This window comes from Pipistrellus kuhlii, unplaced genomic scaffold, assembly GCF_014108245.1.
Source record: "Pipistrellus kuhlii isolate mPipKuh1 unplaced genomic scaffold, mPipKuh1.p scaffold_m20_p_8, whole genome shotgun sequence".
NCBI classification, from domain to species: domain Eukaryota; kingdom Metazoa; phylum Chordata; class Mammalia; order Chiroptera; family Vespertilionidae; genus Pipistrellus; species Pipistrellus kuhlii.
The window spans coordinates 69,878,527-69,901,052 of NW_023425584.1; the positions used below are offsets into that span (position 1 = coordinate 69,878,527).

General features: G+C 61.0%; 2 protein-coding genes and 1 long non-coding RNA gene across 6 annotated transcripts; all 3 read right to left on the reverse strand.

Annotated features, from left to right (window-relative positions):
- Positions 1–2,645: 2,645 nt before the first annotated feature.
- On the reverse strand, positions 2,646–17,110 carry LOC123651763. The gene is made up of 3 exons (XR_006740671.1): positions 17,098–17,110; positions 5,354–5,358; positions 2,646–4,220 (listed from the first exon to the last, which is right to left on the reverse strand). It is a non-coding gene; the product is annotated as an uncharacterized LOC123651763 (long non-coding RNA).
- On the reverse strand, positions 6,669–15,696 carry MIDN (midnolin). Of its 4 annotated transcripts, XM_036425074.1 has the most exons (9): positions 15,542–15,696; positions 13,735–14,373; positions 12,615–12,702; positions 12,368–12,430; positions 10,297–10,425; positions 9,908–10,213; positions 9,598–9,745; positions 9,149–9,409; positions 6,669–8,452 (listed from the first exon to the last, which is right to left on the reverse strand). In XM_036425074.1, the coding sequence occupies exons 2-9, from the start codon at positions 13,965–13,967 to the stop codon at positions 8,175–8,177; spliced, it is 1,506 nt and encodes a 501-aa protein (XP_036280967.1). In that variant the 5' UTR covers positions 13,968–14,373; positions 15,542–15,696; the 3' UTR covers positions 6,669–8,174. The 4 variants fall into 4 exon arrangements, with proteins under 4 accessions (XP_036280967.1, XP_036280965.1, XP_045432517.1 ...); XM_036425072.1 differs by lacking the exon at positions 15,542–15,696 and having other exon boundaries at positions 9,598–9,742; XM_045576561.1 differs by lacking the exons at positions 10,297–10,425; positions 15,542–15,696 and having other exon boundaries at positions 9,598–9,742.
- A 1,318-nt stretch (positions 17,111–18,428) lies between the features above and the next one.
- ATP5F1D (ATP synthase F1 subunit delta) lies at positions 18,429–21,428 on the reverse strand. The gene is made up of 4 exons (XM_036425186.2): positions 21,189–21,428; positions 20,503–20,656; positions 19,042–19,130; positions 18,429–18,914 (listed from the first exon to the last, which is right to left on the reverse strand). The coding sequence occupies exons 1-4, from the start codon at positions 21,327–21,329 to the stop codon at positions 18,792–18,794; spliced, it is 507 nt and encodes a 168-aa protein (XP_036281079.1). The 5' UTR covers positions 21,330–21,428; the 3' UTR covers positions 18,429–18,791.
- Positions 21,429–22,526: the final 1,098 nt, after the last annotated feature.

Below are 22,526 nucleotides of genomic sequence, written 5' to 3' on the forward strand. Positions count from 1 at the left end.
GTTCCCAGGACCACTGTGCCTTCATCACCCTCTGCTCCTCCCTGTCCTGCCTTGGCCCCGCTTTCTGTGGTTCAGAGTTGCCCTGGTTCCTTGAAGGGTCCTGTTCATTCATTCATTCTACCAGCACACGATTATTAAGCGTTTGCTACGATCCCGATGCTAGGTACGGGCTGCACTAGTACCCACGACTTGTCCTGGTTTCCCATCATGGTATGGACCCATCCATGCCTGCAGATACCAGTCACTAGGTGCACCGGGCGCTGTGTGGGAATTGTGTGCTTGCGTTGCAGGTCTGTAACCTGTCTCCGTACCTGTTCCTGTGGTCACCTGGATCTGCTTGTTCCTGTGACTCGGTGTGTAACCAGCACAGTGTGTCTCCCGTGGGGTGCTCTCAGGGGACTGGGACCACCTCATCTCTGCTGCAGCCGCTGCGTCACGCCCACCCCGAGGACACTAGGGGGCGCTGCGGCCTAGCTGTCACCTTGACCCGGGTCCCGCCACCCAGTCCGGCTGCCCACCTCGCGTTTCAGCGTGGGAGAGGGTCCCCGTCTCGCCCCACGCCTCAGCCCGAGCCAGGGCGGGTGTGTGGCCGGGGAGGAGGAGGCTCAAAATAGCCGCGGGCGGGGGCGAGGCTGCTATTTGCGGCTGGGAACGCGCGGTGCTCGCCGCCCGCCTGGCGGGGATGGGGGATTAGGCCGGGAGGACCCGGCCGGCTCATTCACAAATAGCCCCGCACAAGGGGGCCACCGCGGAGGGGGCGCCAGCCTCCTGAATCACCCGGCTTTGGTCCCCTGGCTGGGTTCTCCCCCCCTCGCCTCCCCGGCGTCGCCAGGGAGACGGGGCGGGGCCGCCCGGCTCTCGCACCGCCTCCTCCGTCCTCTCGGCCGTGCCCCGCCCGCGGGATTGCCTGGTCCTACCCCGACCCAAGCTAATGAGCAGGCGGAGGCTGTAAAGAGGGTCTGGGGCCAGGACCGGAGTGGCTGGGATGAAAGACGCTTGTATGTGGAAGACCCGGGTACCGCGTCATAACCGCCCCCTCCCCTAGCCGCCAGGCGGGGACGCAGAAGCAAGCGGGATGGTCCTGGCCCCAATCCGTGGGGTCCAGAGCCAGGGTGGGGGAAGCCGAGACTGAGTGAGTTCGGGAGTTGCCAGGTGTGGTGCACATGTGTGCCTGTGGGCAGTGGACTCGTGGGTACAAACAGAGAAACAAGGATTCGTGGGAACACTTGTGTAGACACAAAAATGGGGCTATATGTGTGTGTGCACAAGGGATGGCTGTGTGTGCACAGAACTCATGTGTGCAAACACGTGGAGGTGTGTGTGATCGCATATGACGACATGCTTGCATGGCACCCCATGTGAAAGATCACGGGGGAGAGAGGCTGTGAGCAATACGGATGTGGATGTGAGAACGCCAGAGACAGGGCAGGGTATACGTGACTCTGACGGGCTGGGACTCACAAAGCATCTGTGTCCATAGGTGGGTAGCATGAGTTATGCCCCTGCTATGGGCACACCAGCTATGCATCAGCGGTAGCCAGGGTCTTTCTGGGCAGAGCAGACACAGGAGGCCAGAGCAAAGAGGAGGAAGTTAAACTGCCCTCCACCCAGTTCAGACCTGCAGGAGGAGGTGGGGGCTTCTGATCCTAGCAGGGCCCAGGTGGCTGCCAACTGTGAACACGAGATTTAGCTGTCTCCGGCTCAGTTTCTCTCCTGTTTTTCACGTGGAGGAGGATGCACACCGGGCAGGGGGACGGACACCTGGGAGAGCTGCCTGACTCACCACCCAGGATTGCGGAGGCTGATTCTTCTGCACCTGCGCAGGCCCGCATCCCAGGGTGTAAATGCCAGGCAGTGACCCCAGTCCCCACAAACTGCATGCACCATGAGATGGGCTGCAGAGTGGGACCCTGAGGGACCCAAGGAGACTCAGATCTTGAATATTTGGCCCCCACCTGCACCTGGGCAGAAGGCATGTGGGAGCCACAAGCCTGACTCTTCTGTTACACACACATTTGCTCTTTCCCCATTTCATGTTTCTCCAGAGACCTGAATAGTGGTCCCTTCTGCTGAGGGAAACTGAGTCACAAGTAGGATGGTAAATGCAGTGGTGAGCAAGCACACACCAAAAACATGCATTCAGGCATAGGACACGTGTCAGAAGGAGCTAATCCCGAGGGATGCCCTGTTCATCTTACCTTGGCCCCACACACAAGATGTCATTACACACAACACACACACAGGCTCCATGCAGGCACAGGGGGCTTATGGCATCTCCATGGCAGCACTGGAGTGGCACGAAGGTAGAGAGACAGCTGCAGCGAAGAGAAGAGCTGTGCAGCAACCAGCCCACACATGTGCCCACACCCCCCGGCACCTGTCCCCACCAGAATCACCTGGCTAGCCTCCAGTGGGGCCTGTGTGGGTGAGTCTGTAGCTGAGTGCTGGGTGTGTCTGGGGAGGACACTGCCTTTGGGTGAGCAACTCTTCCAGGACCTGAGTGCCAACTGCCAGTGTAACTCCCCATTTTGTAGTTTTCTTAAGGGAGGTCTCATCCAGGCTAAGAGTTGGGGTGCAGTTTGATTTGAGGATCACTCAGTTGACTGAGGTTGCGGTGGGACCAAAATGCGAGTTGGAGCTGGTGTTGTGTGTGGGTGGTGTTGTGTGTTAGGGTTGCTGGGTTGCAGAGCAGAGTGCTGGTGAACTGTGAAGAAGGGTGCTACGTGTGAGTGTCCAGCAAGGAGGTGGGTTGGCGTCTCTGGGGCTGTGGGGCCCTGTGTGGGAGTCTGAGGTGTTGTTGCTTCTCCAGGAGGCCTGTGGGAGCCTCTGGGGAGTGTGTGTGTGTGTGTGTGTGTGTGTGAAGGCAGTTGGGGCCAGCCTGTGGGGGCTGCCTTCCCCTGCCACTTCCTGGGGCCGGCCCTGCCCACATTCCAGAGGCTAGGGGATACCCTCCCCACCCGTTTGCTCCCAGACCTATAACCTTGGTCCAAACCCACTCCCTTGGTCCTGGGCACCTAAGGCAGCAGTAGCTGCTCCAGGGATGGGCACTGCAGTGGGGGTGGAGGCCAGAATGTGCCAAGCACAAGGGAGGGGGCTTCCAGAGATGGAGCAGAAGTAGTGAAGGGGCTGGTGGGACAGAGACCACATGAAAATAGAAGGAGACCCACACAGGAATAAAGACAGGCTGAGAGACTGAGCAGGGCAAAAAGAAAGAAAGAGGGGATGAAGACCGAGGAAGAGAACTGGCTAGAGGGAGGAGAGGAAGGCAGAGGATAGAGACTAGGGGCAGGCAGGAGGCAGTTGGCCAAGGACACAGGATCAGGGTAGGGCAGTTGGGAAGCAGGGCCCCAGGTGACAATGGCCCTGCCCCCACCCACAGGCGGGCTGCTCACCTGGTTAGAATTACACCAGAGGCCACTGGTCCTCAGCCTTCCCAGGGTTGGGCAGCCGTGGGTGGGACTGGAGTCAAGACTCCTGGGTTGGGCCCCAGCACCTTGGCTTGGTAACTCCCATTCCCAATGAGCCTGGAGAGAAGGGCGGATTCCACTAGGTCTGCTGGGGGTGGCTGTGCCCCTGGCACTTGCCCAGTGCCGGGGGGTGCAGCTGTCTCTGGTGGCATACCATTCACTCCCATCTCACCAGAAAACTCCTGGCTGGGGGCCTGGCTCCCCAATGTCCTCCCCAAGCGACCCAGGACTGACTGTGGCCTTTGGCATGTCAGCATCACCGTGCAGCTAGCCACCGTGACCCATTGGGCCACCCCCAGAGGACTCTGGCCTCAAGTAGAAAGCCATGACTCTTTCCTGACCACCCACAGTGGCCTCATCACCCCAGGAGCATGGCCAACTTGTGAGCCACCACCTGGATTCAGGCTCCAGGCCTTGGTGTCCACACCAGCCAGTCAACACCACCATCCTTGACCCTCAGGTCAGCCTTAAGATCTTCGCCTGGGACCAATGGTTTGGCTCACATTCTCCCCAGCTGGCAAAGCCTCCCTCGTTCACAAACTGACTGTTGACTTCTCTGAGTGACTTCTGGTCACAGACTAATCTGAGCCACACCCAGGCAGCGATGTGAACTTCCTGCCACCCTAACCTCTCCCTCTCGGGTCCTCAACAATCTCTGCCTGGAGGCTGGCCAGGTGCCCAGAGCTCACAGGGGTGCCTTCCTCCAGGCTCCTAGCGCCCTGCAGCCCTTTTGCCGATCATCTCCAGCCCCATCTGTCCCTTCGCAGGCCTCTCCCCTAAGCCCAGGCCCCAGCGTCCAGCCACCGTCCACCTGGATGTTCTGGCTTCTGCTCCCTTCACCTGATTCCCGCTTTTATGTCTCCTGGTCTTTGCAACAGCCACCCCTGGGGCATCCGTTGCCTCTTCCTCTATTTGGCAAACTCCTATTCCATGGGCAAAGCCTCATTTCAAGTGTCCTTTTCCCATCGGGTCTCCAGGGCTTCCCCAGCTTGGGACTACAGTACTCTTTCAGCCGGGGGTCACGCACACGTGGACGCTGGGGAGGGGCCAGCAGGCATTACCTGGGCATAGAAGAAAGGGCCCACGTGAGCGCGCCGGTGCGGGGGTGCGGGGCACGGGGGCGCCCCCGGACCCGCCTCCGCTTCCGCCGGCGTCAAAACTGCGGCCAAAGGGGGTCTACCGCCTCCTCGCCGCCACACTGGCGCACTCAGCCCGGCCGGGACTGTCCTGCCAGGGAAGGCAGCCCGCCCCCCGGCGGTGTGTGCAGAGGCCGAGGGGCGCCCCCCAAGGAGGCGTCACCGGCGTCGGGCGGGGCCCGGGCCGCCGACGCGCGGGGGGCGGGCGGGGCGCCCGCTGTGCGGTGACGTAAGAGCCGCTCCAAGGCGCGTTGCCCGGGAAACCACGTTTCCAGCCCTGTGGTTTCCGGGGCCGCCTCTTCCCATTCATCTTTTTCGTCAATGGGGGAGGAGGCGGTTCAGGACCAACCCCCAACACTCGCGGCCCCAGTAGTCCCTGCACTCCCTTGGCCTCAGTTTACCTTTCCTGGCCTCCTCCTCCTCCCTCCTGCATGGTCTGACCTGCCGCCCTTCCGGATGGGCACCTCCGCCCGCACTTCCTGTAGGTGTCAGCCCCTGGCGGGGTGGAGTCCGCTTAGGACCCCTGGGCAGGGCCGTGACTCTTGACCCCGGGGCTGCGCCCTGAGGGGTAAGTTCCGGGGCATCAGGGCCAGTGTTCCCCGCCCTGCATTGTGCACACCCAGCCCCGTGATTCAGCGTGTTCCTCAGTGGACACCCTCCCTCTGCTTCCCGCACCCAGCTCTGCGGTGGTCACCCGGGCCCTTCCCCTCCCCGCCCCCTCCAGCCGGTTTGCGTAGGAGGATGTTCCACCTGAACTGCCCCACCCACGCTTCTACCACCTGCGGGGACATTTGCTCCGTTGACACTGACCTGGGCATCCCGATACCTTTTTTTGCCGTGAGCAGACAATGATCTGGGGGTGAATGGACGGTGGGAGGGGCCTAAGTGTCTCCACGAGATGCCCCCAGGATATTCCTGGGAGGGAACCTTTCCCTTGCTTCTGGGGTCCCTGGAGCTGGGCCTTGGGCCATCAGAAATCAGCCAGGGAGGCCTGGCCAGATACCTGTTAGAGCATCCTTTCATATGCCAAGGTTTAGATTCCTGGTTAAGGCACAAACAAGAATGAATGAATGCATAAAATAATTTGAACTACAAACTGATGTTTCTTCCTTTCTCTAACATCAATATAGAGATTAAAAGAATCAATCAATGACTGCATAAATAACTGGAACAAAGCAATCTCCAATTTAAAAAATTGGCCAGGGGTGGTAGTCACCAATTTCAGAAACACCCTCTGGACTAGTTTTCTCCTCTGTAAAATGGGAATGTAAATATTATCTTAGGTGGCAGTACTTGTGAAATGAAGAAATCCATTTAAAATAAATGATTCTCCTGTGTCTGTCCAGCCCCAAATAGATCCCAGAGGTGGGAAACAGTGAAATTTCCCAGGCTGAGGGTTGAGCCCGGAGGCTGGATGGCCAGGGGTTGGGGAATGCTGGAATGCAAGGCCAGGGAGAGTTCACACTGGGTCTGTCGCCTTGCACAACAGCCCCAGGCCCTGGGAATTGGTTCCTTACGAGGACTGGATCCTCTGGAAGGGGGCAGGGAGTCCGGTGGTATCCTGGGAGGAAGATTGTCTGGTGCCAAGCAGGGTAGGGAATTGAGAGGGCAAGGCCTGGAACCCCCTGCCCATACCCTGGACCTGGGCACTGGGGGTGGCCTGCCTACCCCTCCCTTGCAGGGGCAGCTTCCTGCCCACCCTCACCCTAACCGGGAAAGGGGCCTGGGAGGTCATGGGATCCAGCAGGCCACCTCATACAGGCACCCCTCCCAGGCTTGTAAGAGGACCAGTGTCAGCTCTGGAACAGACTCCCCTCCCCAAGGGGGAGGGGGGACTTTCACTTTTGTCATTTTATTACTTGAAATCACCACGTTGGTGTTTGTGTAGGCTTTTTTTTTCTTCATACAGGAAACTCATGAAAAAAGTGCAGGCACACCCCACAGCCCCCCAAACCCCAGGACCGGTAATGCTTTCTTTAGGGGCTGGGCTCGGTGGAGGGGGGCCGGTTCCTGCCGGGGCGGCACAGACATCACTTCAAAAAATGTTAATAAAAGAGAACACACATTTAAATAGGTATCCAAGACAGTTTTTCAAAAAACAAATCTGCCCCTCTTCTCTCCTTTTAGAAAAACAAAACAAATCTCTGACCCCTAACTTTCCGACCCCTCCTCCCCGCCCACCCCCCACAAAAAAAATGTACAGAGCTACAGTTAACACATGATGTTCACATCTGAAACCATTAACTTGGAACACATAATGGGGAAGGAGTGAGGACCTGGGGGTTCACCTACGAGTGGGACAAAAGGGGGAGACAGGCAGGGGTGGGGGATCCTGCAGGACAGACAGGTGTGTGTGTGGGGGAAGGCCCAGACATCTCATCTCCGTTTATCAGTAAAAAAAAAAAAGTGAATGAAAAATAAACTCCACCCACATTGAAATGGCCCCAGTTAAGGGGGAGTCCTGTGCCCTCTGCTCTGGGGGCCAAGGACGCCTGGGGCATGGGCATGAGTGGGGAGGTCCCAAATTAGACCAGCAGCAACCTCCCAGGGGGTTAATGCTACAGTGTAGCTCCTAACTATGAGATTCACAGCTCAGCACCCCCTCCCCGCCCTTCCAGGTTGCAGGAGGGCCACCCCCAGACACAGTCCGCAGGCCCAGATCACTAGGGCTGGGCAGAGAATCAGGGCTGGGGGCATCTCCCCCAGCCCACAGCAATGTCTCTCCTGATTTTTTTCAAGAGATTCCCAACTACTATTGGCTCAGTCAGAAAATTAACAGTCTATAAATACCCAGAGCTCAGGAAAAAAGAAAAGAAAAAAAGATGTGGGGCTGGAGAGTGACGCCAGAAGAGTATCGCACAGTGCATGGCCAGCAAAGGCAGGCGACAAGTCTGTTCTCCATCCCTTTTCTGCCAGGAAAGGGTACTGCCCCCAGGCCTGAACTCCACGGCAGGCTCTGGCCGGCCTCCCCTGAAACAGATTTTCTGTTACAGGAAAAAGAAACTAAGAAGAGAAAGTAGTACAGACGCGGAAGAGACAGAACAGCCCCTGGTCTGTGCAGCTGCGGGTCCTGTGAGGTGTTTGGAGCCCCGGGGCCCTGCTAGGGAGGGGGAGGCCAGAACTGGCAGTGGGGGTTCTCTCCTCTGTGGCCCCCTCCTGTCTGTAAAGTGCAAATGAGGCATCTACATTTTGGACTTAAACCTGAAGAGGGTGGGGGTGGTGGAGCATCAGAGCCGGCGGAAGGGGTGGGGGGGCTTCTTCCTCGTTTCTGCTCTGAGCCATCTGGAAAGGCTGCTACATATTTGGAGCTCGGGAAGGTGGGCAGGGAAGGACCCTGTGTGGCTGAGGGGGAGGGCGGGGGTACAGAGGAAGGGGGGACATGTGAGGCCGAACCGAGGAGGCAGGAACCCAAGGCCACAGAGGGTTTGGAAAACCATGGTAAGAAATGAACATTTTTTAAAAACCAGGATGCTGGCTGAAGAGGGAGGGGCCTCCTGCAGTGCCCACTGCCTGCCCTCCTGAGCTGGGCGATGCTCTCAGCCACCCTGGGCAGGGGTGAGGGACAAGGTTTCTAGGCCACCACGAACTCTGACTTGATGTCGGGGTTAACTTCTGGCTTCCAGACGGATTCCTCGAAGTCAAGGCCCAGGCCCGCAGCCTCGCTGGGGCTGCCGCCACTGCCTCCGGGGCTGCTGTCGCTGCGGCCGGCCTTGCGGCTGGGCGGCCAGTGGTACGGGCCTCGGGCATCCCTCCGGGCCTTTCTGCGGAGCCGCTTCTGCTGGAGCAGCAGCTGCAGGCGCTCCACCTTGCAGCGGGTGGCCCGGTTCTCCGTCTGCCGCAGCCGGTCCCCTGCAAAGGAAGCAACGACCGTGACGGCCCTGGGAGAGGCTGGACCCCCCAGCTAACGCCCCCCGCAGCGGGCACAGCTCAGGGCCTCCTGGACACTAGCTCCATTGAGGGAGCTGATCAAGAGTACCCAGGACTCCCGGGAGCTGCGGGTTTATTGAAACCTGTCTGAGTGTCCAGCAGGCCAGCTGCGAGGGCAGGGCAGTGTCCAAGACAAGCACTCAGGACACAGTCGCCACTTGCATGAACTGCAGCGTGAGCCCCTCCAGCTGCTCTGTGACAGAGGAACTCGGGCTGTGGCCGTGCTTTCCCCTTCGTGGCCTGGGTGGGGGTCCACTGGACAGAGCGGCATCACCCACCAGTCTGCGGGACTCCGGGTTTATCGGGTAAAAAGCTGGGGGCCATGGGGCCATCCAGTAGGAGGGGAAGCCGGCCGCCCCCCCTAGGCTGACTGGGCCATTCACAGAGGCTCCACCTGCCATCGGGGGCAAGTGCCCGAGGAGGATGTGAGGAACCCGCTCCTCCAAGGAGGCACAAGGACACTTTGTGTCCCCAACACACACTCCCTTCTCTCCAGGCCCTTCCAGAGCGGGCCGAGCGGCAGCTGGTGCCTCCCCAGCCCGACTGGGCCAGCTGCTCCGAGCCGCACACAGAGGGGCCTTGACGGGCGAGAATGGGCGGGGCGCCTCGGACACTCACCCGTGGGCTTGCCCAGGCGGGCCTGGCTCAGGGAGGCTGGGGCCGTGGCCACCAGCTTCTCACAGGAGGTAGTTTTCGGGGTGAGGTCTGAGGCGGGAGAGGCAGGTGCACACTGGGCGTGGCATCGCAGCTGGGTCAGTGACGGGGGCATGCCCTGGTAGTGCCTCGTGGCACTGAGGAGGTCATTGAGGATCTGCAGGATGGTGCCGATGTCCCGCCGAGGCCGCCCACTGCTGTCCTGGCAATTGGGGTGCAGCGTGCCTACAGGGGGGCAGAGTGTGTTGGTGAATGCCCGAGGGATGGGATCCTGGGGCAAGAATGACACAAGGGTTCCCACCCGCACACGGGGGACGCGAAGCCTGCTGGAGGGTCGCGAGTGGATGTGAAGATCCGAGGGGGGGATGGTGCATGCCCCACCCCTGGGACACACACAGAAGCGTGGCACCTACCGGAGAAGGTCCCTGAGAAGACCCCTGGGGCGTGGTTCACGAAGCTCTCGATAATGGCACCAGGTTTTCGGGAACGGGAGGCGGGGCTGCCCCCAGGGGTGGATGTGGGGCTGGCCCGGGCACTGGCAGCAGGGGAACAGTCCATCTGCTGATGGAATAGGGGGACGTAAGCTTAAGGTCCGAGGAAAGGCCTTGGGGCCCAGGGTCCGGGACCACCTACCAGCCCAGGACCCAGCAATGGCCTTTGGAACATGCAGTGGGGCTCAGAGTCCCTCCTCCACCCCCTGCGATCAGCCCGCCCCAGACTCACCTCGGGGCAGGTGGAGGGGGCTGAGTGGGAGCGGAAGGAGCCGGCTGTTACAGGTGAGGGGGATGCAGGTGCGGGGCTGGTGGGCACTGGGGGGACACGGACAGTGCTGGACACTGGCCGGCAGGGAGAGGACACAGGAGTGGTCATGCTGGGGTCCCCGCGGGTGGCAGCAGTTGCGGCGGCCAGCACGTGGCGGTGCTGTAGTGGGGCGTGCTGGGCCGCAAGTTGAAGCTGGACGAACATCATGTGGTCGCCCACTCTCAGAGCCAGGGTCAGCGGGGAGCGGCCCGACAAGAAGTCACTGACCTGCAGAGAGCGGCCCATCAGCCCCAGGGTCCCAGCCCTCGGCGCCCAGCCCGGCCCGGCCCCGGCCCCCCACGCTGTGTGACCTGGGGCCTCTCGCCGCCCCTCTCTGGGCTCTGGGGTCCCTGTCGGTGCCACGGATGCTTAAATAAAATGAATCGGTATTTCCGGAAGCCGCCTCCGCCAGCCCGGCACGGCCCGGGCGCCGCTGGGGGCTGTGGGGGGACAGAGGCAGATCAGACAGGGGGCCTGGCCCTCCTTGGCCAGCTTGGTTCTCTCAAGGGGAAACTGAGGCCAGAGGGGGCGGGGCCTAGCCAGAGGTCACTGCCCTCAAATAACCCTTACCCTGTACCTTTCCCCCACCCTCTCAACCCCCAGATTCTCTCTGCCTGTAATTACGAGACCTATCTCAGGCCCCCTCCCAGTTAAGCCACAGGGGTGGGCAGCAAGTGGGTGGAATAGCTGGACAAATTCTTCACCCTAACCTTTGCTTTCTCAAGATAAATATTTATCTGTTCTGGGCGGGGCGGAGGCTGAGAGAGAGGCGTCACTGTGGGAAGGGGCCCTGACTGGTTCCCTGAAGCCAGGGTCCCGCAGGGCCTGAGCACAGCCCATGCAAACATGAACCCTTCAATTATTGGGGTCCCCCTCCACAGAGGATGTGAGGTGCCTCTGACCCGTCTGCAGTGGGGCCTGGCTAGCACAGAACTGTCCCCAGGGGCCGGGCTGGGGTGGGTGCGGGGGGAGGGGGGGCGGTTTCTGAGAAGTGACAGAGGCTGGATGACTCAGAACAACCGCCTCCCAGCTCTCCCCTGGCAGCGGCTGGCGTAACCTTCTCTGCTTGGGGGCCTTGGGGAGGAGGCGAGGGAGGCAGGCAGGCAGTGAGAGCCCCCATCTCCCAGCCCAGCCTCATGACCCCCCCCTGAAATGCCCCTTGCAGAAAGGGCCTGGGGTAGCTCCCAAGAGCAGCTGGGTCACCCCCCCACACACACACACACTCCCTCCCGCAACTTCCTCCCTGGGGAGGGCAGGCAGGCAGGCATGATGTGGTGCCAGGCAGGGAGCAGCCCTGGGAGCCCAGTCAATTCACCCAGCCCCCTCCCTCTCCCTCGCAGGCACCCATGGCGGATGTGAACCAAACACAGAGTCGTCCCCCCCCCCCAAGGGAGCTCAGTTCACATCTGCCCCAGGAAATCAGGAGACACCCGGGGCTCCTGCTCCTCCCCACCTGGCTGCCCTGATGGCAGACCACCCAGCTGCTGCTCCCCCCCTCCCACAGGAGCCGGCTGAGGGCAGGATGCTACATGTCGGGGAGGGGGCGAGGGCCTCAGGCAGGAGGAAGGGAAGCGGCTGAGCAGGTTTCCTGCGGCTGGCCAGCCCAGACAGGGAGGCCGAGAACCTGCCCACCCCCTCTAGGGGAGGGCAGCAGCCTGCTTCCCCCACCCTGGCAGCGGGCGGATAGCTGAGGCCTGTGTCACCCTCCTGGGAGGAGGCCCTGCCGCCAGAAAAATGAGAAAAGGAGGGGGGAAAGGCTGCAACAAAACCGGGAACCTGGGTGTGGGCCAGCCCAGGCCTCCCTCCTCATCTTCCTCCAGGCTGCTTACTAAATATTTTCCTAACATCCTGTGTTGGCCTCACTGGGTGCCTGGTTGCCCCCACCCCGCCCCGCTCCTCCCCTCCCCTCCCTCCCCTCCCCTTTTGGGGCAGAGAACAAAGGCCAGAAAGAGGAGGGGGAGGGGTGACTACCCACCCCTCACAATGGGGTCCTGAAAGGCGGAAGGAGTGTCACCCAGGCCAGCCGCTCCCTCTCCCCACCAGCAGAAATTTTATAAAGGTCGCTCAGGGGAAACTTCAGTAGCCCTGGAGGGGGGGCGCTCAGGGACACAGGAGCCTGGACTAAGGTCACCCACAGGCAGGCTTGTGAAAGCTGGGCCCCATCCCCCACGGCAGCCACCGTGGGAGAGAAGGCCCTCAAGGTCAGGTGGTGAGCTTGGGGGGAGGAGGAAGAGGAAGCTGGGTGACCAGGCCAAGCTGGCAAGAAGGCGGAGCAGCTCAAGTCCCCTCCCCCGACCAGAAACAACCCCAGGCTCTCCAGAGGGGTAGGGCACAGAGCCTGCTAGCCCCTGGGCTGGGAGGGGCGGCACTTGAGAATCTCACCTGGGTCTCGGTTAAGCTCTCCAGGGCCTGCATCACAGACTGTTCTGGCCTTGAGGCCTGAGACTACAAAGAGAAGGAGGGGAAGAGACCCTGAGTATGCATTCTAGGTTGGGCACCTGGGCACAGGGACTGGGAGGGCCCTGCTAGGTGGGGGGTAGGGGGTAGGGAGCCCAGACAGGTGTGATGGGGACCACGCTGGCATGAAAGGGCGCAGCCCTCCCATGTTGGGGCCTCCTCAGCCATTTACCATGAGGCCCGCCTCCACGGTGGGCACGAGAGTCAGCTTGCTGCCATCCCCCACGCCGAACTCCTGCAGCTTCCCCGAACTGAGCCGGCTGGTGGGGCGGGGAGGGGAGGGGGAGGAAGGAAGAGGGTGAGGCTACAGCCGAGACCAGGCAGGGACGCGGAAGCAGACGCCGAGGGAGACAGAAGTCCTTCCACCCCCATCTTTCAGACCCTGGGCCCCGATAGTGGGGGCGAGGCTCACTCTCCGGTCCTGGGACCCCTTGCTAGTGGTTCAGACCACCTTCTCTCAAGGAAACCCAACTCTGGAGTGGGGCACTGCCTTTGCACCCCAGCGAGACACTTTTTTTGTTACCCGGGTCCCATTTTGCCCTGTGACACCCTCCCAGCCACCCCGGGGCCAGCCCTGCCAGTAATTCACGAACTCCAGCCCCGGGCTCCTCTTGTGGGGCCCCAGGACGCAGCCTTCAGGGGCTCTGCCCGGCAGGGCTCCCCCTCCTCCCTCCTTCCCCGGCGCAGGCGGCCGCCGCTCAGACAAAGGAGACCCTCCCCCTCCCGCCCCTCCCCCACCGCGGCCCCTCCGCTGGGGACGGACACGGCGCGTCCCCGGAGGCCGGCGGGAGGAGGGCTTCCCAGCCCGGAGGCGATTTAAATACCGTGGGGGGAGGGGGAGGGGAGGCTGCGGGGAGCGCTCGTGGCGAGAACAAAGGGGGGCAGCGAGACGCCAGTGGAAGGAGACAGCCAGACGCACGGAGGGCTGCCGAGCAGATGCGGAAGCCGGCAGAGGAGCAGGCAGGGGAAGCGACAGCAGCGGCCCCCCCACCCCCGCCGAGGGGAGCGCCGCGCCGGACCGGGGCTCCCACCGTCCCTCGAGGGGGTCGCCCGAGCCCCGCGGGAGGCACAGTCGCAGCAGCCTTTGTGCAGCGACCCCAGGCGGGGGAGGGGGCTGAGGCAAGCGAGGCTGAGCAGAGGGCGCCCGAGAGCGCGCCAGTCCCCCCACCCCCGGTCTGGCCGCCCCCTTCCTCTCCCGAGCCGCGAGCTCTTTGTTCCCGTCCGGGGGCTGGGGCCACAGGGGGGCCACAGGCCGGGGGCGCGCTGCGGCAAGGGCGGCGCTCGGTACCTACGTGTCTTTGTGGAGCAGCGCCAGGCGCTCCTTGGGCACTTTGAGGCGCTGGGACAGCCGCTTGCGCAGCCCTTCCACCGTCTCGTCGGGGGACACCGACAACTCGTAGCGAGTGCCCGTCGTGCTGTGGATGGCCAGGCTCATGGACGCCGCCTCCGCCGCGGAGCCCAACTCGCAGGCGCCGCCAGGGGCTCCGCGCCGGCAGCTCCGGGCGCCGCCTGGCTGCGGCTCCATCCCCGGCCCGCGCTGGGGACCTGGGGTCCGCGGGGCAACGCCAATCCTCGCCGCGCCTCCGGACAGGGCCGGGGCTCCCCGAACCAGGCTCCCGGGGGCACTGGGGGTGCGGGGCAGCGCGTGTCCCCTTTGAGAAGGTCCCAGGAACAAATGGCGAACCAAGAATCTCAGTGGCGCTCCCTCCGGGGTCGCGTCGGCTCGTTGGGGCGCCTTCCGGGGGTGGGGACTGTACTTGCGGCTTCTATTCAAGGGCGGCGGGTGTCGACCGAGACCAGGCGGGCGCGGGGGGAGGGTCCCAGAGAGTGGGCGCCGCCGGCTGACCGCGCTCACTGCCGTCTGCCGCTCCGGCCGCGTTTCTCGGCGCGTCACCTCCCTTAGCAACAGTCGCCGCCGCCGCTCCGAGGATCTGGGGGTGAAAGTAACAAGAAAAAAAAGTTATAATGTAGCAACGTTCCAAGGGGCGGGGCCTCCGCCCCCTCCCATTCACTACTTACTCTGCCGGCCCGCGCCGGCCAATCGGCTCACACCAAAGGCCGAGTGGGCTGCGCTCGCGGACCAATGACTGTAGCCGCGGCGCTGCCCCACGTGGCCGCAGGGCCCGCCCCTGGCCCCGCCCCTGCTCCGGTGGCCAAGGGGAGCGCGGCGGGGGCGGAGCTGGAGCCGCCGAAGCCGGCCCCCACGCCCCCGCCCGCGCCGGGGGCCATTCATAAGGCCTGGTGCCCACAACAAAGGGCGAGCGGCCAGGGAGGACTCGGGGCCTTTTCCCGGAGCTGTGTGGCGTGAGGGCCGGCTTTGTCCCCACGCCAGCATGGGCAGGATGTCGCGTGACCCCTCCCGCGTCCGTCCGGGAAGCTACCGCGAGCGGAAGCGGGAGGCGATGCCCGCGCCTCGTGGTTGGGCCACGTTTCGGTGGCTCGCGGGCAGGTTCGACTTTGGGGCGTGAGGTCTCCACGAGCTGATGGCGAGCCCTACATCCCAGTGACGTGGCCGGTGTAGGGGCGACCCTGGTGCTACCTCGCGTCCCACCCGAGTCCCGCTGGCTGGACTCGCTTCTCGAGTCGCACCCGCCGGAGCTGTGACGTGACGCGGCGTCCCCGGTGGGGCCCGCGCGCACCGCTCGGCTCGGGGCGGCGTGAGTCAGCAGCGCCGGCGCGCCCTCTGCCGGCCCCCATCCTGGAGCTCGGCTGGGAGTCCTGGGGAGGGGGCGCGGACTGTCCGGGGCAGAGGCAAAGCTGGCCGACTTCGGGCGCGAAGGGAGCCTCGCTAGTGTGAACCCTCTAAATCATAAAACTGAGGCTGTACACACCGGAAATCAGGCTGGAACAGCAACTAGCTCAAGGTCACTCCGGGGAGGGGGAGTGCCGGGGGTGGGTGGGGCAGAGGTCGAGGTCCCGTCTAGGGGTTACTGCTGCGCCTCGCTCCACCCATTCCAAGTCCCGTGAGGGAAGGGGTGCTTCCCAGGACTGGAGATATCCCTAACCCTGTCTGCCCCAAGAACAAAGAAAAGTGGGGCTCCTTAAAAGCCTAGAGCGGGGAACCCCTCCTCGGCCCGCGAGATCCCGCCCACAACTCACCGGGCGCGGCCGGTCCGAGGTCACAACAGTCCTTTCATGTACCTAGGTCGGGAACGAGTGCGCTGTGGAGGGGTAGGTGTGGGGCCGTACCGGCGGCCCTGAACCTTTATCCGCGCCGCCCTCCCTGGGGTGGAGTTTGGGCGGGCAGGGGTAGTGGGAGGGAACCGGGCGGGCGGTGACGCAGGCCATCCCGCCCCTCCCAGTGGGCCGGAGCCGGGAGTGCCGCCCGGCCCGGGCCACTTGCCCCGTAAAGGACTGCGCTCCTGGAATGCCACCGAACCCGAGGTCACGGTTGTCTAAGTCGACGACTCGGTCGCACCCCTACTTGGGCCACGGGTATTGGGTTTCTGGTGGCACAGCCGGGCTCCCTGACATTTTTCTGCCGCTCCAAGCCCTGTGCTTCCGCTTGGGGGTGCCCGCAAGGCGGAAGGCGGGGCGTGGGAAGGGGAGCCTGAGTCAGCAGCACAGTCCAGGAAAACAGGCCGGTCACCTGCCCGGAGTGGGGGTGCCGCGGCCGCACATCCCTTAACAGTGACCTCAGAGGGCATTTATGGAGCGATTAACCAGCACCTGGACTGCCTTGTGCAGCCAGTCATCACACGTCCTGGCCTCGGGAGCCTGTTTCCTGGGTGGTCATGGGGTGGTATGAGAATCCTGCAGGAGTCACCCTGGGGCCTGAGGTATGGGTCCCTCACTCAGACCCAATAATGCTGTCATCATTCAATAATGCATCATTCAATAATTCAATAATCCTTTGGGCTGGGCATAACCCCTCTACCCATTTCACATATTAGGAAATAGACCACACAGGCAGGGGCATGGTATGCCATTTGGTGGCTTTCTGGGGATGGCCCTGATTGGTGGTGGGCCCTATTGGTCCTCCTGACACTTCTGCCCAGAAAGGGCCCCCAAGTTCTACTCACCCAACTCTATCTGCTTTTCTGGTTTCTCCTTTTATCTGGCATGACCATCCCCACCTCTACACTCAACATCCCTCCCAGAGCTGTTCCTTCAGGCTCTCACACAATGCTCGTACGGCCTCTGCCCCACCCCCACCCCAAGGTCAGTCAGGACTTGGCAGGAAGGAGTTACTGGAACTGGTGTTGAGGGATGGAAAGCAGTTTGCCACAAACACAGCATAGTTCTCCAGGAAATGGAAACAACTACTGCAAAGGTCTGGAAACTTAAGTGGCTGTAGGTTGTGGAAACAGGCAGAGGGGTCCAGGGTATGGGCTCTGCTTCCAGCTTGGGAGATGGCAGAGGAAATAGAGCAGCCTAGGTGGGACCACCAAGGGGTAGGGATGTTGCTACAGGGGTAGGCAGAACTCAGGCTGGTCCCTGATCTTGCTGAAACCACACTGGGTGTGTGTGTGTGTGTGTGTGTGTGTGTGTGTGTGTGAAGGGTTGCTCTTGGGGGGGGGGGGGGGGAGTTGAAAGGCCCTGACCTTGCTCTGAAGGTCTAATTTAATAAACATGCTAATCAACTGGCTCATTAATTCCCATTTAGAACATCCCTATATTTCAGCAATCGTCACAGGATATAAGCACAGTTGTACCAGGGGACCCCTTTCCTGCCCCCTCAGGTCCCCAAGCCTGCCCTGTGGATGAGGTCCAGATCCCTTCTGCCCCAGGTCTTGGCCCTGCCAGCACCAGCTGTTCCCTCAGGGCCCATGTCAGGCAGGGTGTGCCCCCAAGTCTCATGTCTCCCAGGGGAATGTACTATGGTGTCCCAGTTGCATCCCTCTGTGTCCCCAGCTGGAGGCTGAAGTCTCTTGGGACATAAGCAGAGAGTGGGTGCCGGCGCAGCATTTTGGTGATGGTCTCCCTCCTTAACCTCCCTTCTTTGATTTATGGTGCCCAACCTGGCCATGACTTTTTTTTTTTCTTTTTCTTTTTAAAAAAAAATATATTTTATTGATTTTTTTTTTTAACAGAGAGGAAGAGAGAGGGATAGAGTCAGAAACATCGATGAGAGAGATTAATCGATCAGCTGCCTCCTGTACACCCCTCACTTGGGGATTGTGCCCACAACCAAGGTACATGCCCTTGACCGGAATCAAACCTGGGACCTTTCAGTCCGCAGGCTGATGCTCTATCCAGAGCCAAACCAGTCTCAGCTGGCCATGAACTCTTAAGACCTTGTCTCTGAGCTGGAGACAAAGTGGTGCTGCACGTGCACTGGCTATCACAGCCTTCTCAAGGCTGGGAGTTCCTGGGAAGTAGGGGACTGCTGCTTGGGCCTCAGTTGCCTGAGAGAAAGGAGACCCAGGCATGTGCATCGGTACACACACACACACACACTCACACACAGGAAGATCACCTGGAGGCCCCACAAATATGGGACTCTCACCATGTCAAGCCTTGAACACAGCCATGTGACAGTCACTTGCATAGGACTGTGACACACTAGTGCACAGCCCATCCATATTGATGACATGCCCCAGGGTGGCTCCCTGTGTGTCACCAGGCTCTTCTGAACACTCACCTTCCTAGAATACCCTGCAAGCCCAGCTAGGGTTCAGGGCCTGGGGTGCCACAGAGATGCCAACACCAACGGAAGTCAGGCAGGCATCCATCCAGGGCCACCCACAGGCTGGTCCTGCACAAGGCGGGGCCTGCTTGGGAGCAGGGCCAGGAAGCCCACAGAGTGGAAATCACAGCCTGGAACCTGACTGGACCCTAGGTGTCTTGACTAGCAGCCCAGTCCTGACCCAAGAGCCACAACCACCCCTCCACCCATGCTGTCCTGCTGTCACTAGCTGTGTTCTCCTCCACTCCTCAAAGGCTCCCAAGGACCTCTTATCCCTGAAGGTGAGGCCCTCCCTAACAGAGAAATGGTATCCCAAGCCCATTGCCCTAGCAGGAGACAAAATAAGCACACACAAGAGGGATCCCTGGTCTTTAATGGGGTGCACACTGGGGACAAGCTGTCCAGAGGAGGCAGTAGGGAGAAGAGATTTTACAGCATGAAAGTGGAGGGCAGCAGGTCAGATTGGTGGGATCTTTGGAGGGGGGAGGCAAATCCCTTAGGTGACAGTCCCCCCAAGAGCAGAGCAGGTCTCTGAGCTCACCCCTGCCACCAGGCCTGGGAGAAGCTAGCAATTTGCTGCCCTCCCTCCCCAAGACAAGGATGGCTGCCTCCCCGAGGGGTTGCTCCCACCCTCATACTGGACCCAGGAGAGCTGGTTCCAACCCCTGTCCCACTCTGGTCTTGGTTTCCCTGCTGACACTGGCGAGGAGCACGCACCGCCTACTCCAGAGCCTTCACCAGGGCTTCGTTGGCCTCGATTCGGATTTGGATTTCAGCCCTCGTGGCCTCGTCGGATGCCCCTGACAGCTCCGATTGTGCCTTCTCCAAGTTTGCCTTGGCTGCCTACAGTAGGTGGTGGTTAGTGAGGTCCAAACAGGGTCCCTGTCCTGGCACCTGCCCTTCCACCCCCAAAGCCAGAAGCCCTTAGCTCGTGCCTGCTAGGGGCCTCAGTTTCCGCTGGGACACTTACCCCCAAATCCAGCATGTCCAGCGTCACAGCCTCTTCAGCCAGTAACTGAACTGATGAATCAGCGTTCACTGTGATCGAGCCACTGCTGACTGCGGGAGGAGAGGGGGTGAAGAGCACCACATCTAGGCTTAGGGGAAACCACCAGCCCCAGGACAATGGCCACACAAGGGCCCTGGGATCCAGTCCGGGAAATGGGCACATGGAGAGAACACATGAGACCAGGGGCCCACCAAGGGCATCTGCTGGTGGCTGGGCATGGGGACACAGACCCTTCCCTTCACCCACGAGCTTGTAAGTTGAGCGGGGTCAGGTGAACAGAGGGCTGTGTTTGAATCCTGGATGGCTGGAGCTTTGGAGACTAATGCTGGTGAAGGTCGTAGAGCTGGTTTCTTTCTGTACAAGCCAGGCCCCTTGCCAGCACTTTTTATTTTTATGTATTTATTTATTTATTTATTTATTTATTTTTATTTTTTCACAGAGAGGAAAAGAGAGGGATAGAGAATTAGAAACATCGATGAGAGAGAAACATCAACCAGCTGCCTCTTGCACACTCCCTACTGGGGATGTGCCCGCAACCAAGATACATGCCCTTGACCGGAATCGAAGCTGGGACCTTTCAGTCTTCAGGGTGACGCTCTATCCACTGAGCCAAACCGGTGTCAGCACACTTTTTATTTTTAGAGAACATTTAGTAAAGTTGGGCACAATGAAACAAAGAAGGGCCTAGGATAGAAGAAAGGACGAGGAGGGGAAACGAGGCTAAGCTGGGCTGTGTTGGCTCACTAAGACGTCAGTGAAAAAAAGGGGCCTTGGGGACGGACAGGGTTAGGGTTAGCCCAGGACAAGCTGCCACTGCCCATTGCTCCCTGGCTGCAAGTCTCTGTGGGGTCTCTTAGAGTTTAGGATATGCATGCCCGTGGGGGAAGAAGGGAGGGAAGGGCAAGATGGGAGCTGCTTCTGGAAGGGAGAGCACACCCAGCCAGCACCATTTCACTTCTCTTCCCAGCATCTGCCACCCTCCTTCAACCCACTACAAGCTTCTTAACCACAGCCAGTAAGAAGCTGGAAACTGCAAAAATGCTTCTGGCTTTCTTCCTATTGTGTCCTCCGAATGCCCACAGCACTTTTTCTTTTCTTTTCTTTTTAAAAAAAAATATATTTTATTGATTTTTTACAGAGAGGAAGAGAGAGGGATAGAGAGTTAGGAACATCGATGAGAGAGAATCATTGATCAGCTGCCTCTTGCACACCCCCTACTGGGGATGTGCCTGCAGCCAAGGCACATGCCCTTGACCGGATTCGAACACGGGACCTTTCAGTCGGCAGGCTGACGCTCTATCCACTGAGCCAAACCGGTTTCGGCCCACAGCACTTTTTCTTGCTATACCAACTGAATTGGGGACAGATTTGCTACAACATGGAGCCCTGCTCAGCCGACCTCTGTCCTCCTGCTGGACTCACCGAAGTATTTGGTGGTGGTGCCATCCTCAGCATGGACAACAACCAGCCCCGGCCGCAGGACCTGCAGGGTGGGCACGTGGGCTGCCAGGATACCGAAAGCTCCTGTCTGTGTGGGCACATCCACCTGCCGGACGTTAGCGCCATTGAAGAAGACCTGGAGAAGACACATGAGGAATAGGTCACTTGCAGGCCAGTCCCACTCCACCGGGATTCAGTCTCCCAAGTAGTGAAATGGGCTGGGCAGAGCTGAGAGCCAATCGGAGACACAGAAGCAGCCAGCGCTGGGGCCAAGTTGGGCCATCCTCTGTGAGAACGAAATCTAGCACCCAAGCCCTTCAGGGCTATGAGGAGGTACCTGCCAGGGAAAGGCACATAGGAGGTGCTTATCTCGGGAGAGGTGCTTGCAGCAAGGGGCAATCCCGGCTTAAAGGGCAGGTCCAGCCCTTGGGCGTCGAATTCCAGGTGGATGGTCCGGGAGTTTGGGAGGTCGGGGGTGGCAGGACCCCAGACCACACGGTGAAGGGGCACGGGTCCGTGGTACGGAATAGGGGTGGGCGACCTGGGGGTTGGGGTCTCGGACTGCGGATACCGAATGGGGATCGGCGACCTGGGGGTTGGAGAAATCGGGTTCGGAATGGGGGTTAGGAGGTTGGTGCCTGGGCCGGGGTCCGGAATGGCGTCCGCACCTGTGTGGGAGAGGCGAAGGTGAAAGACATTTGTCCCGGGCCCGCGGCGGGGGCTGGGGCGGCCGCAGCCTCGGCGTAGGCGCGAGCCTGGCGCACGAGGCGACCCAGGCCGGGGCGGCGGAGCAGCGCGGCGGGCAGCATAGCGGCGGCAGCAGGCAGAGGACGGTGGTCAGGCTCGGCGGGACGCGGGCAGCCTGGAGGGCGAGGAGGACGACGCGCGGTGACGTCTGGGAGAAGGATTACTAGCCAGAGCGCACGCGCTAACTACGACTCCCCGCCGTCGAGCGCGACGTAACCTGGGACGCGCCTGGGTGCGCAGCATGCTGGGGGTTGTAGTTTCGTTTCGGTCCCAGCTCTCAGACTGCTGGGAGGGTGTGTGAGTGTGGGAGAAGGAGGGGGGTGCTTGTGCGTGTGTGCTGCGGAGGTGGGAAACGACGGTTACAAGGTTCTGCATGCGGAGGACCAAAAGCCTGCGCGGAGGAGAAACTTAAGTTGAATTCAAGATTTAGGGAGCGCTAATTGGATGCCAGGAGCTGAGACATTAGAGAAATACCATGATTCCACTTCTGGTGTGGGGGTCGGGGGCATTTTATAGACGTTTAACGTTAGGGAAAAACAAATAAAAATTTTAAAATGTATGTTTTTATTTATTTCAGAGTGGAAGGGAAAGGGGGAGAGACGTAGAAACAACAGTGATAAGAGAGAATCATTGATCAGCTGCCTCCTGCACGCTCCACACTGCTGGAAACTGCGGGCATGTGCCCTTGATTGGAGTCAAACCTGGGACCCTTTGGTCCGCAGGCAGTGCGAGTCAGCGCCTGGGACGCGAGCACGGCTTGGCTGCAATCCCCGCGAGCGCCACGAGACGGCGCCCCCGTGTCCGGAGATGCTGTCCTTGCGGGCCCCGCCCGGCCGTCGCCCCCGCAAGCTGCTGACGCACTGGCGCGTGTGCGGTAGGCCGGGGGCTCCGCTGACGTCACCGCGGCCTGCGCAGCCTCGCTCGCGGCGCTGACGTCAACGCTCCGCCTCCGCGGTCACGCAGGCAGGTCGGCGAACTGGGCCGAGCCTCCAACCCCCACCTTGGGCTCTGGGAAAACGCGGAGTCCGGGCTGAACTCGAAAGGCCTTTGCTGTAGAGCTGAGGGATACAAGACAGGGATGTCACACCTGGGCCCCAGGCACCTGCTGTGGAGGCTCCCCAACCTCCGGGGTTGCATGAGTCCTAGCTTCCAGCAGGGTTCAGGCTGGCGATGTGGCTGCGCCCCTGCCTCCCAGCATCCAGGCCAAAAAAAACCCCACTCCGGGTTCTGGGGGGTGTGGGAGGTTGAGGGGAGGGGAC

What these genes read in the sequence shown, in the direction of transcription:
- MIDN (XM_036425074.1), bottom strand. Translation starts at nt 13,967, where the DNA reads ATGGAGCCGCAGCCAGGCGGCGCCCGGAGCTGCCGGCGCGGAGCCCCT. An exon ending in GCGCTGCTCCACAAAGACAC is followed by an intron (nt 12,703 to 13,734) that starts GTAGGTACCGAG and finishes CCGCCCCACCAG; the next exon opens with CCGGCTCAGTTCGGGGAAGC. An exon ending in AGAGCTTAACCGAGACCCAG is followed by an intron (nt 10,426 to 12,367) that starts GTGAGATTCTCA and finishes GTCCCCCCACAG; the next exon opens with CCCCCAGCGGCGCCCGGGCC.
- ATP5F1D (XM_036425186.2), bottom strand. Translation starts at nt 21,329, where the DNA reads ATGCTGCCCGCCGCGCTGCTCCGCCGCCCCGGCCTGGGTCGCCTCGTG. An exon ending in CCTTCGCCTCTCCCACACAG is followed by an intron (nt 20,657 to 21,188) that starts GTGCGGACGCCA and finishes TGTCTTCTCCAG; the next exon opens with GTCTTCTTCAATGGCGCTAA. An exon ending in TGGACATGCTGGATTTGGGG is followed by an intron (nt 18,915 to 19,041) that starts GTAAGTGTCCCA and finishes CACCTACTGTAG; the next exon opens with GCAGCCAAGGCAAACTTGGA.